This window comes from Pelophylax lessonae (assembly GCF_965119305.1).
Source record: "Pelophylax lessonae genome assembly, chromosome: 4".
Taxonomy (NCBI): Eukaryota; Metazoa; Chordata; class Amphibia; order Anura; family Ranidae; genus Pelophylax; species Pelophylax lessonae.
In genome coordinates, this window is record NC_138771.1 from 361841362 (window position 1) to 361856138 (window position 14777).

Consider the following 14777-nt stretch of genomic DNA (forward strand, 5'->3'; position numbering starts at 1 on the left):
ATTATATACTTCTCACCAAAGTCTTCATTGTCTCAACAGTTGCTGGTTGATATGCAGTCTCTGACTATTTTAATGAAGTTCTTCTTTAAGGTAGGCTGAGCAATCAAAGCATATTTTATGGGTACTAGGAAGTCTGGGTTTTATTTACCCCATCCCTTAAGCCCCTCCCGCTGCTAAGTGATTGGCCACAACCACAGTTTGCCACGGCGCGCTCTGCGTGCCTCAGGTTTTGTCCCTCTTTCAGTGTCCCTCATTCCGAAGTTTAAATGTTGGGAGGTATGGATATACTGTACAGCAGGCTTGTCTATGCATTTTGTTTAGCATGGAAAGAGGATGGGACAGTAGACAGGACTTTCTTACTTTAATCTAAAACTTATCTTATATAAAAAAGGATGACACCCACACCAAATGTTGGATTAAGAAAGGCCGCGGCCGTTTATTATTTATTTAAATAACATTAAAATTCATCAAACTTTCAACTCATAAATAATAAACCCGACACTACAATCCAGGTTTATAATAATAAAATATTCAATAAAAAATATCCATAACAACTCAATCATATACTTAAAATTATCGTCCCCCTTTGCAGCTTACAAAGGTGACCCAAAATAATAAAACTGGCCGCGACAAAACAAAAAACAGGGGAGGGGGGGAGGGGAACCGCTCGCTCCAGGCTTCTGAGGTGGTCTGAGGGTCCCGCTGCTCGTGAGCCCCCTTAAATAGGGCTGAGATGAGGCACAGAAGGCGGGAAGCTGACTGGAAAAAACAGGTATTTTGCACAATCTTCCCAGCTACCTGTAAAACTGATTATGATAGGGGCTCATTTCAACCAATCACTGACTGGAATTTTATTTATCCCCCTAGTAACTCAATATCTTCTACAAAGCCCGCCAAACTAATTCCTGTCATAGCTAGCTGCCTGTCACTGTCCCATATAGAAAAGGGGGTCATGAACCCCCTTTTCTTTCTAATCTACAGTATTTGAAAAAAATCTGCATGTTTATAACCAGCTTAAGAAAAAGTCTCCAGTTACCCATAAAATTTGATTTTCATTCCTTTGTTCAAACCATACCTGTTGGCACGCAACAGTCTATAATGAAATGTTTCCATTATACCCAGTGGTTTCTAACTAGATTGCTAATTAATGACCCTCCATGCTGTATCCTCCACTTGATTGGAAATATCCCTTCAAACCTGGTAGATGAGGCCTCCTCCCTTTCCATCTCCACCTATAAATTTTTAACCAACCGTCATCCATCCTGGTTGCTCACTTTTCTAGACCCTGTTCTACTAGTTTACAAAATTGTTCTAGTGTTTAAAAAACAGACTCTCAGTTACAAATTGACTCCTAAAATACATTATATTATACAGCAAAGTAATAAAGGAAACACCATATTCTCACCTCTTTGTATGACAGCCACTCATAAGGCTGGTTTGGTTTCCTGGATCCTAAACATGGTTCATTTTCTATAAAAATGAAAGAGCGTGTTTTACAATCATTAAAACTATATACTGTATTTCATTTCAATGTTGATTAAAAAAAAATATGTATTAAAGGTGTTTTATGGACGCAGCATACACTTTCATTTTATAACATCAGCATTGTACAGTAATAGCAATACAAACATTCGTTTTTTTTTTTTTTTTTTTTTTTAACAATCAGATATCGTATAAGCCTACTTGAAAAATCTGCTTTCATGTTGTGAGTGCTGCTTGTCTGCTGGCCATCACTTTTCAAAACCTCCTAGCTTCCCAGAATGCTTTGCAGCTTCTCCTCCTGTTTACATTTGAATTCTAAGGACTAAAATCCCATGGTACCTTGCTTCCTGCAAGCCCTGATTGCTGTAATGACTCCACCTCCTGAAACTCTTCTGTAGTTCAGGAAACAGGCTCTGTGAAATGTGTGCCCCAGAAGCACCTACTCATAGGGCATGGTAACTATGGGGTTGATTTATTAAACTGGAGAGTTTTAAGTGTTAACTTTTATGTCAAAATTTCAATTTAGTTTTAGTCATAGTCTTTTGACTAAAATGCCATTTTAGTTTTGGTTGTATTTTAGTCATCTGAATTGTTTTAGTTTTAGTTTTAGTCGTATTTTTAACGATTCAAAACTCAAGTACATTTTAGTCAACTAAAATTGAATGGGTTCAGTTAAATTGTAATGCTTTATTTAAGCATTTCTCTAGCACTGCCAAACTCATTATATACTCCTGGAGTAAAAATCGAATAACATGTTATTATTTATGGTATTAGGCTCCATTCACATCGTTCCGGATCGCAGGTAGAGTAGCCGCAATTCTGCCCGCAAACCCGAATGATGGAAATCGCGGGATGCCCAATGCGATTCCCGTCACTTTTAATGGCATTCAAAATGTGGCGGAATTTTGCAGCGATTATCGCCAGAAAAATCGCGGTAAAATTGCGCAAACAGAATTGCGGGACGCCTGTCACCCAAAAGAAGTTCTTGTATGTTTTTTGGGCGACAGGCGCCCCACAGTTCTCGCCAAGATGTGAACAGAGCCTTAAGGTTTGAACATGCACAGACACAGATTTAGCCATTGTGATCTTTAAAGTCTTTATAAATAAAACCAAGTTTCATAAACAAACTAAAATATTTCTTTTGGCAAATAGAACTGTAAGGCCTCTTTCACACGGAGCGGACCGTATTGCGATCCGCTCCGGCACTTTTTTTTTTTTTTTTTTATGGACACGGATGACACTTGTGTCATCCGGTCCATTTGCGGATGATATACGGACATAATGTATGTTTATGGGATTGCGGATGACACCGCTGACATCCGATTTTGCGTCCTTTCTGTTTTTTAAACGGAAGAAAAATAGGGATCTGTTCCATTCCAAAAAACGGAACAGAAATAAAAGGACGCAAATCGGATGTCAGTGGAAGGTCATCTGCTGACATCCGCAATCCCATTGACATGCATTATGTCTGTATATCACCCGCAAAAGGGATGGGGTGATATACGGACATACGGAACGCCCGTGTGAAAGAGGCCTAACTTTAAAATATAAAAAAAAAAAAAAAAAACTAAATGTCATTTGTTTTCTTTCAGCAGCTTACTTATTCTTATGTGGTAGGGCAGTATTCATTTTGAAGTAAAATTTCGAATTAGTTTTAGTCACAGCCTTTTGACTTAAATGCCATTTTAATCTTAGTCGTAGTTTATTTGACTAAAATAGTGTTCATTTAGTTAGACGATAATATTTTCCTCCATGAATTTAACACTGCACAGCACACCAGATTTTGCTCTTTAGTGAATCAACCCCCTTGTGTCAGAGTATTCAGGGAAGTCAATGTAGGGGGATCACCACAAAGTAAGTTTACAAATTACAATATAGTTCAGATTAATAGGAGTAGGGTAGAAATATATGAATTTACATTTTGACTATAGATACTGCACACATACAATATATATATATATATAGGAGTAAACATTAATTATATCATCATAGTAAACGTTATGATAAAATGTTACTTTATTTTCTAAGCAGCAGTAATAGTGTAATGATAGCTATAAAATAATGTGTTAATCTTGTTAAAACAAAATTCTCTCTGGATTATTCAGTAAACTGTACCAAGAGCAAAGCCGAAGTGGAAGGTACTATAACCACAGGAAAGATTTTATTTTACTGGTTTTAGATCATCGGAAATAATAGCATGGGGAAGGATTAGAACTTTTGTCATATGTTTCTGTTTGGTCCCCATAGGTACCTGACTTCCTGCCTGATAACCATAAATCAGGTGAAGGGGGTCAGTGAGGACACAGGCATCAGTACAAACATGGTAGTGGTGAAAACCTTTCACACTATACTAAAAAGGAGTTTTTTCTATTTTTTGTCTGTGCATCCATGAAATTTTCCTTTCCTGATGTCACAAGAAGAGAAGTAATCTCCTCAGTGGAGAGATGGACAATATTAGAAACCGGAACTCTTTCCACAGCCTGTTAACTAAAAATACCTCCTTTCCTAAACAATTACCTGAAGTAATGAGAACTGATGACACTAGCATCCAAAAGCCAAAGGTTCCTTTGGCTGGTGCATCCCACAACCTTGCCATCTCCTTACCATACACATTTTTTCTCCACTCACACATCATTTCATTTTTCTTTCTTTAGAAAAGTCCTACAACTGCACTAAACTTTTTTGTTAATATGATCCATGTTAATCTACTACGCAACTCTTGCTACACCTACTACACTACATCTCCTGGCAATGTTGGTTCTATCTATGCTATGGCAACTATGGGTAAGACATAGGTTTTAATTAACTTACAGTAAATTAAATGACTCAAGATTCTAAGATGCGACTTAAACTCACATCTAAAAAAAGAGTACCCTGATACTCTTCATGCTAATATTATAAAACAACTAAAGTGGCCACCAAGATGTGCTATTAGTTACCAAATTAATTTATTTCGTGTTCCTCCATTTTTTTGTATGGTATACTTTTAATAAAAAATGTATTTTAATTGAAACTAAATCCCCAAAAGTCTGAGCAGTTTTCCCAATGTCCCTTCTGAAATATCTCTCAATTTTTGAGAGCTGACTTACAACTGACTGTATCATGTGACTGTCTGCTGAGGACTAGGTACAACTGATATACTATATATGCTTGTAACACTGGCGTAGCATCAGGGGTCGCTCTAGAGGGCCCATGTGGCCTTCCTGTCACATTCTGTTTTACACCTGGACAGGAGGGGCACATATACAGGAACTGATCCCCTCCATTTTCCTCCTGCAGCCACTGATAGCCTGCTTTTCCTCTCATGCCCTTCCATCAGCATTTAGCAGCTGCAGTAGGAAAATGCAGGTGATCGGTTCCTGTATGTGCCACCCCTCCTGTCCAGGTTATTCTTATCTCTACTGACTGTTTAGGATAAGAACATAGTGAGTGATCATTACTGTGTTTACTATGCTTCAGTTTGTGAATGAACAGGAAATGTTGTACTGCGCTCTTCCTGTACGTTAATTCTGTGCAACTGAAGCTGCAGAGATGGGGATCAAGGGCTATTTTTTCAATCTTCTTTCTTTGTCTCAAAAGTGAGACATCAGCAGTGTGTTTAGACTCCTGGTATTTCACCAAAGACTCCAACAGGGCTGCTAAACAAATTGTAAAGAATAATAAAAAACAGAATTATATAAAAAAATGAAATTAAAATATAATGGTGAAAAATAATAATAAAAGAAATAACAACAATAAAAAAAACTACTGACACTGTCCACCGCACTACTGACACCGTCCATTGCTCTATTGACACTATCCACTGCTCTACTGACAAAGTCTACTGCCATATTGACACCATTTTCTACCCTGCTGACTGCCATTGTCAACTGCCCTACTGATACGTCCACTGCTTTACTAACACTATCCACTGCTCTACTGGCACTGTCCACTGCCCTACCAAAACTATCCGTCGACTTACTGACATTGTCCACTGCCCTCCTGACATCCCATCCACTGCCCTTCTGACACCATCCACTACCCTACTGACACTGTGCACACACTGTTCACTGTCCTACTGACATTGTCCACACTCTGTCCACTGCCCTGCTGTCACTGTCCAAACACCATCCACTGCCCTACTGACACTGTTCACACACTGTCCACTACCCTACTGACACTGTCCACACACTGTTCACTGCCCTACTGACACTGTCCACACTCTGTCCACTGCCCTGCTGTCACTGTCCAAACACCATCCACTGCCCGACTGACACTGTTCACACACTGTCCACAACCCTACTGACACTGTCCACCTTTATGGTAGACTAAATTTATATTTTTAGAGTGATATTTGTTTTATTAGATTTTTTGTAAGTTTTACTTATTATTTAATTAGGCCTTGATAGTTATTTTCTTTAACAAAAGTGCCAAACCCCACTGATCTTTGATCTCTTTTATGTTGTTTAAGTAGATCTACACCTCTCAAAGTTTGCCTACCCCTGCTTCAGGGTTATTTAAAAGAATTGTAGAGGTATGTCAAAATGTGGTCAGTTTATTCAAAATCTTTTGAATTATTCTCTTAATATGAAAGTAAAGATATAAAATATTTCTTTAGCCAAATGGAATATTTTGATGCACAGTGGGAGTATCTTGGCACGTGGTGGAAGCAGCGGATGGTAGTAAGGGGACCCCAGGTCAACTTTTGCATCAGGGTCCACAAGCTCCAAGCTGTGCCTCTGGCTTGCAAACTGTTTGCATCCAATAACTTATACTGCAGCCTAGCAATTATATTGATATAATTGAAGATAGTGGATCTTCAAGTAGCATTGGACAAGTTTTACACATTTGATTTTCTGCAGTGTGTATTCTCCTTACTGAACTGATAAATGCAGTATTAGTTCAGCATGGTCTTCAATAGGAACACTTCTCCCCTCTCATAAAAACTTGAAAAAGATTAAACATTTCTTGTAGCTATTTCTACAGAGAATTAATTTTGCCAATGATTGTGTAATTAATTAATTTTGCCAATGATTGTGTAATTAGGGGAAGATGATTCTAATTGAAAAGCAACCCAAGCCAGTCGGGGTTATCTGCTCTGCCTGTGTGCAATTTAAAAGAAAGTCTCAGAATAAACATTTGGCACAACTCCTAAGCTGGCCATACACTGGTAAAATTCATTCAAAATTTTTATTGTAAGAACATTCCTTCATTTTGCTGATTATTAGTGGGCTCAAATTGTTCATTTTTTACCACAGTGACGAGAAAAGACAGGAGAGCAGCATTTTTCTTGAATAAATTCATTTCTAACAGCATATGTGGTTTTTGTCCAATAATTCAAAGTTCAAAATATACTCGGAAACTAAAGCCCACTTTGTATTGGAAATGTTGCTGCAAAAAAAGCAGTTTAATTTAAAATAAAGGCACTAGCAACATAATATATCCCTAAATAAATGAAGACCCCAAAAAACTGCCCGGCTAAACAATGGGAAGCCTTGCTAAGGAAGGCACTATATGTAACCCCTCATCTCAAATCACCCACAAAATAAAAGTGAGCTAACACTCAGAATTAAAGTACATTTTACTGACTAAATCAAATCTCTCCTTTTGCAATGTGTTAGCTTTCCCCATCCTTCCTCTACAGCAACATTCTATGGCTGCTCTGTGCCCCCCTTTTTTAGTGGCCGGGTTTAGTGGGGATTTATCTAAAAGCCTAACTGACCCTTCCAAACTTGCTGCCCATAGTTTAAAGATCATGCAACAGATGATGTTTAGCAGCTCAGCAACATGACATGCATATATGATGGCCCCTCCGGGAATTAAGGGCACTTCAATAGAGGATATATACCCCTATGGCTGCATATTTGTCTATCGCTGGGGGATCTATGCCAATGTGCTCTCTGCTTCGGTGCTCATACATATGCGTTTGAAACTTTCTGTTCTAAAAGAAGGTTGTCACTGGTTTGCAGTCTTTTGGTCCCCTATATACCAATTTCCCTTAAATATAGAGATAAGGGCTGTCCATGATGCGTATGTAACATAGAGAATCAGGTGGTTGATTTGTACTCGGATACTGGCGTTCACTTGATGGATTCACGGATATAGCTCTATTACAAGTTCTCAAATGACAAATCTAAACAAATACTGATTTACATATTGGTCTTGATAAAGCTAAGGTTTGCAAAACGCGTTGACCTACTGGCTGTGTTATCCTTTTACTACTGGAACTGGGTCACTCCATGGTGTTTTTGTGGGGGATATAGGATCATCCTTACCTCCCCACCAGGAGAGGGTGTCCTTTGTTCTAGTTTTTTTTTGCATGCTGTTTTTATATTGTGTCTTTTGTGATGTATGGTCATGTATATTTGCTCTGGCTATCATTATATGTTATATAACCCAAAGGTAGTGAAATTTAATGTTGAAAATAAGCTTGGCAAGCTGGATAGGGACACACATAGGAAAAAAGTTTCACAGAGATATTAAAGACTTTAAAACTGATCAGATTTATTCCTGGCAGACCCCAGGGGTTATAGCTCAATTGCAGGTGCCTAACCAAGCACTGACCAATGCTTTGAGGCCAGATACCCCTGTAAGGGGGACTCCAATAAGGAATATAAAGACCCAGAAGGCGAAAGCCCCTAAAGGCGCAAATAGCATTGGTCCACAGCTGGGGAAACCCATTTCTGGGAATCAATCTGGTGGTGGACCAGGTGTCCAGCAGGTTTATCAGCATCCAAATAAAAGGGGTAATAGGACAGGTAACTCCACAGTCAATGTGGGGAGGCAACAACATAATGACTGGTATACAGTACCCACTCACAACAGATACGAGTCATTAACGCCACAGAATGAAACCTGGACCCCCATGCCTCCATGTCCTTTTTTGTGGAGGGGCGGCAGAGGCTGGGGAAGGAGGAGAGGGGGGAGGATCTGGAGGGGATGTACCTCCGGGCCCCCCTTCCCTCATCCTGGCATGGGGAATCAAGGTTCCCAATGGAACGGTTCACAGGGCCAACAGGATTTCTGGACAGAGTCAAATATAGAGGAGGCCGTGCAGGGAGGTGGTCCCAAAAAAAGAAGGAGGGAGGTTGATTGAATGGGATCTATAACCTAGCAGGGATCACGTTGAATGACAAGGAGGTTAATATCCTAAATGCTGGTTTGAAATGCGCAGCTAAGAGGCCTATCAGTAAATTTGGTGTATACATGGATGTGCACAAATACATCCGAAAGATCAATCTGAAAAGATATTTTCTTAACGATAGTAGACCTAAACTGACCAATAGACCCACGAATAGGGTAGGAGTTGACAGTGGACTTAAAAACAAATCACTGCATAATCCTCTACAACCGTCCAACCATTGTGTGGATGTGTTTAAGAGACTGGTCATTAGAGATCTTGAACCGATTAGGCCAAGAAAGGATGTAAATCCAAGGCACGTTCAAGAAGGCCTTGAGGCCTTAGAAAAACGCCAAAACGTTATAATACGTCCTGCAGAAAAAGGGGGGGGGGAGTGGTGACTCTAGATAAAGAATTTTACCACAGCCAACTTGTGGATATGTTATCGGATACCTCAACTTACCAGCAGCTGGATAGTGATCCAACTAAGCAATCCCGTAAGGAACTAAATGCGTTGGTGAGTTATGGGTATGACAAAAGAATATTGTCCAAGAAAGAAAAAAGATACTTGGTACCAAGTTATAGTCGAATACCGATGATTTATACCCTGCCAAAAATCCACAAGGATGTAGCTGATCCTCCAGCACGTCCGATAGTGAATAGTATCAACTCTGTTACAACTAGAGTTGGAGAATATCTTGATTGTTTTCTGCAAGAAAGTGTAGTTCGGACGAAGTCGTATCTTAATTATACTAAGGACTTTTTGAAGGCCTTGAAGGATATAGCTGGATTAGACACAGAGGATGTGTATTTAGTGACTGCAGACGTTGCATCACTCTACACAATGATCCAGCATGACGACGCTCTTCTAGCCCTTAATTGGGCTTTTAGCCAGAGGGAGGATATCCCAGACCCCCAGAAGAGGTTCCTGAACCCTGTGTTGTGCTACTGCCTCTCACATAATTATTTTTGGTACGGAGGCAACTTCTACACCCAAAAGAGGCGTAGCCATGGGGGCCAAGTATGCCCCAAGCTTGGCAAACCTCTTCATGGGGGAGTGGGAGGATCGTATTATATACGCTGACCAGAGATCTGAACTGGTCCTATACAAAAGGTATATAGACAATCTGTTTCTCATTTGGAAGGGGACGGAATCGTCTCTTAAGGAGTATATGCAGTACCTTAATTCCAACAATAATAACATCAAGTTGGATTTTTGTTGGAGTAAGACAAATGTGCATTATCTTGATGTGGAGATCTTTTTGGAGGGTGGTAAAGTCGGTACAAAAGGCTTTTTTTCAAGCCGACGGATAGGAACGGCTACCTTCCAATGTTTAGTGGGCACCAACCCTAATGGTTGAGGAACATCCCAAAGGGTCAGTTTCTCCGAATTAGGAGGAACTGCACCAGTGAATCAGATTTTCTCATGCAGGCGTTGGGTTTTAAAAAGCCGCTTTGTAGAGAAAGGGTATAGTTCCTTGATTTTGGAAAGAACTATCCAAGATGTCAAGGATCTATCGCAGGATGACTGTTTGGAAGACAGGGCCAAAAGTGTAGATAACAGACACGAATGGGGGTTTATCACCAACTTTAATGAACAGTATAGGGAGATAGAGGATGTCTTTAAAAGGCACTGGGGAGTTCTATGTATGGACAAAATATTGGGCAAGGTTATTCCCAGTGCCCCAATGTTCATATATAGAAAATGCCTGTATTTTGGTGACCAAGTGGTACAAAAAGTTTTGGATCCGCCTACCAGACCCAAGATGTTTTGGGATAAGGAGGGATTCTATGCATGCCGCAGGTGTAAATCCTGCAGGCAGGTCACAGAACATCCAAGGGGAGAGACCTCCTTTATATCAAGTGCTAATGGTAGGCAGTTTGAGATTAAAGATTTTATCTCATGCAGCACTACTCACGTGGTATACTGTCTGGCGTGCCCTTGTGGCCTTATTTATATTGGACGTACTAAAAGAACGTTCACTAAGAGGGTGTCTGAGCACATTTCCAATATAGTTAAGGGCTACAAGGACCATAGTGTGTCCTTACATTTCAAAAAAGAACATAACCAGGATCCATCTGGACTGAAATTTTGGGGAGTGGAGAAGGTCTATCCAAAGTGGCGAGGTTCTAACATAGTGAGGGAACTCTCGCAAAAAGAAACCCACTGGATATATTTGACCAATGCCCTGCACCCCAAGGGTTTGAATGTTGAACTTGATGTCAACTGCTTCATCAGTAACTATTAGATCTTTAACCACTTTACCACCGGAGGATTTTGCTGTCTTCCGTCCAGGCCACTTTTTGCGATTCGGCGCTGTGTGACTTCAACTGACAATTGCGCGGTCGTGCAATGCCGTACCCAAACGAAATTTATGTCCTTTTTTTCCCACAAACAGAGCTTTCTTTTGGTGGTATTTGATCACCTGTGCGATTTTTACTTTTTGCGCTATAAACAAAAAAAGAGCGTTTATTTTGAAAAAATAACAATATTTTTAACATTTTTTTATATGAAATTCCCCCCAAAAAAGATGTAAAAACCAATTTTTTTAAAATTTTTTGGCCAATTTGTTTTATGCTACATATGTTTGGTAAAAAAAATCGCAATAAGCGTATTTTGATTGGTTTGCGCAAAAGTTATTGCGTTTACTAACAAAGGGAAAGATTTCTGTCATTTTTGGTGTTTTTTTTTTTAACGCGTAATGGCGGTGATTTTTTTTTGCGGGACTGCGACATTGCGGCGGACAGATCGGACCCTTGACTGACATTTTTGACACTTTTGGGGGTACCAGTGACATTACTGCAGTAATCAGTGCTATATATATGCACTGTTACTGTAAAAATGACACTGGCAGGGAAGGGGTTAATTTTATTGGAGAGGGACGGGTTAATGTATGCCTGGTGCTTACTGACGTGTAGGGGGGGAGGTGACTGAGTGAGTCATGGACAGATCGGATGTCCAGCTATGCTGAACAGTCCGATCTGTCACTCCCTGTCACTATGGAGATCGGCCCGCTGTGTTTACACACAGCGGGCGGATCTCCAGACTCGATCCCCGACGATCGGGTAAGAGCAGCGGCGATCGCCGCTGCTCCTCCCCTGGCCCGACTCCCGCTGTGAATGAAAACAGCAGGAGCGAGCCTCCGGCGGCGCGCAAGCGCCGCCCAGAAGGGGGAGTGTCTGACGACGTAGTACTACGTCGTCAGACGATAACGAGCCACTCTGCCGCAGTAATATTACTGTGAGCAGACGTAAAGTGGTTAAAATGATTAAAGTAATTTTTCCTATCAAATAGAATAATTTGGCATAGCGGTGGTCTTCAGTCATTAAGAAAACTGGCGGCCCCCCCTTGTCTATCCAACATGCCATGTGTGATTTGGTAGTGGGTTTGCCATTTTACCTACTAAGTAAATCATGTGGCTATAACATCTGTGGTTTGCCATTTTTTCCTACTAAGTAAATCACGAGGCTATAACATCTGTGTCTATATGGACATATCTCAACCACTATGGAGTGGTTTGAGGTGTTATAATGTGTTTAAGGATGGAGTCCTTATCTTAGAGGATTGTTTTATGTTGTATATCAAAACCATGCGTTTTTTAAAGGAATTTTTAGGAAATTTAAGATTTATATATCACAGGCATAGGGAGTCTTATGGGTTATGTTATTAATTTGGCCGCCAGGCCTAAAGCTTGTTTTGTATATAATCGAATTATATGGTAGTTGTATTTTAAGTTTAGATGCACTACATATATTAACATGTTATAGTTATATATTATAATATGATGATCCAAGGGTATGGGTCAGCTCTCCATTTTTAAATGGATGTTTTATAATTAGTACACCTATATCTGTATGCTGTCCTTTTTTTTGGAAACACATTTTTAGCCTTTGCTTAAAAACATCCTGCCACCATGGTGTGTGTGGTGTGGTGGGAATACCATCATTAAATGAATGACTGTGGGACCTTTAGACATCATCGGAGTATAAAGTGTAAATGTGTATTTATGTGTATTTATGATTTTAACTGTTTTTAAGGTATATGTTTTATGATGCCGTTAAATGTGTTATATTATTGCCTTGAATGAAGTTTCTGTAAGGGTTCCTGCATAAGGATCTAATATCAGTGATCTCCGATGATGCCGGCTCCTTCAGCGGTGTAAATATCGCAGTAAGGGGTTAATCTCAATCGGCGGAGGTTTGAGACAAATAGAGGTGACGTGACCGCGTGCTTACGCCCTCCGTAGAAGTCTTGGTATGATGAAATGCGTAAGGGCGTGAGCAACGCCGTCACCCAGGCAACGGTACGCTGAACGGCAGCCTCGGCATTGTTCGTGTACTTCCGGACGCTGATGAGCGAGACGGAGGCCCGGTAGGCTCCTGAAAGCGTCTGTGTTTTGCTTCATATGATTTTATCCTCGCTATTTTACTATTCTTGTCTGTAAGTGCATTTGTGGAGGGGGGGGGGGCGGAGTACCAATAAACTTGTCATTTTGTAGTGGCAATACTGCTCTATGTGCCCTTTTTTTCCTTCCCATGCACTACTTGTGAGAGATAGTGAGCAGGGCTGTAAAAGATTCTGTGCTAGCGGATGGTCCTACGATCCGGATGAGCTGGGAGATTTGCTCTGATGGGCTTGCTTTACAATAGGATCTGTTAAGTGCGATTCCTCTGGGAGAGTTTCACTTGGTGAGGTGAAGGGATTAGAGTAATTCTTCTGGCTCCAGCACTGGTGATTATTCCCTACTTGGATCCTAAGGGAGCTTCATTGGATTAATATCCCAGGGACTTTATTGGACTGAATTTTCTTAGTGATTTCTTACAGAGATCATTTTTTAGCGCTGCTTATGGATATTAATTTAATATATGTGTTAAGTTGATATGCCTTCTGGTTTTATGTCCCAAAGATTACATAATATTTTTTAAAAAACTGCCCGGCTAAACAATGGGAAGCCTTGCTAAGGAAGGCACTATATGTAACCCCTGATCTCAAAATCACCCACAAAATAAAAAGTGAGCTAACGCTCAGAATTAAAGTACATTTTACTGACTGAATCAAATCTCTCCTTTTGCAATGTGTCAGCTTTTCCTATCATTTCTCTACAGTAACATTCTTTACACTGCCACTATGGCTGCTCTGTGCCCCCCTTTTATAGTGGGGGGAGGGGCTGATTTATCTAAAAGCTCTTCCAAACTTGCTGCCCATAGTTTAAAGATCATGCAACAGATGATGTTTAAAAAAATAATTCTTCTGCACAAAATGCACAGGGACTATGAATCTTAAACCCAAAGCAGTGGCCAACCTGAACCTCATCTTTAACCACTTAAGGACTGGAGGATTTGGCTGCTCAATGACCAGGCCCTATTTTGTGATTTGGCACTGCGTTAATTTAACGGACAATTACGTGGTCGTGCGAAGCTGTATCCAAACAAAATTTACGTCCCTTTTTTCCCACAAACAGAGCTTTCTTTTGGTGGTATTTGATCACCTGTGCCATTTTTACTTTTTGCAGTATAAACAAAAAAAGAGCTACAATTTAGAAAAAATAACAATATTTTTCACATTTCTTTTTAAATTCCCCCCAAAAAATGTAAAAATCTAAATTTTTTAACATATTAGGCCAATGTGTTTTCTGCTACATATGTTTGATAAAAAAAATCACGATAAGCGTCTTTTGATTGGTTTGCGCAAAAGTTATTGCGTTTACTAAGGGAAAGATTTTTGTCATTTTTATTGTTTTTTTTTTAACAAGTAATGGCGGAGATTTTTTTTGCGGGACTGCGACATTGCGGCGGACAGATTGGACCCTTGACTGACATTTTTGACACTTTTGGGGGTACCTGTGACATTACTACTGTAATCAGTGCTATAGATATGCACTGTTACTGTAAAAATGACACTGGCAGGGAAGGGGTTAACTTTATTAGTGATCAAGGGGTTAAATGTGATCCTAGGGGCATGCTTCTAACTGTAAAGGGGCGTGGCTAGTGATGTAACCACAGAGACATACGATCCTACATAGCAGGATCATATGATCTCTGCTGTTACATCAGGGAGAATGACAGGCGGCTTTGTTTACATTAGCCACCTGCCTTGCAGCGGGAGATCGCGGGTGACCGCCGGTCACTCGCGCGGACATGTCAGGGAATGAGCGGGGGCAGGAGCGCGCCTCCGGCGGCACGCGCTCGCCCCCTA

The 14777-nt window shown here is 40.4% G+C and overlaps 1 protein-coding gene across 2 annotated transcripts in view; it reads right to left on the reverse strand.

Moving 5' to 3' along the window:
• The window catches only part of LOC309553519 (long-chain-fatty-acid--CoA ligase 6-like), a 351689-nt gene that overhangs the window by 116433 nt on the left and 220479 nt on the right, over positions 1-14777 (reverse strand). For both annotated transcript variants that reach the window (XM_082254765.1, XM_082254764.1), the window contains exon 4: positions 1406-1470. In XM_082254765.1, coding sequence (XP_082110891.1) covers positions 1406-1470 — 65 coding nt within the window. The remainder of the gene's footprint in view (positions 1-1405; positions 1471-14777) is intronic.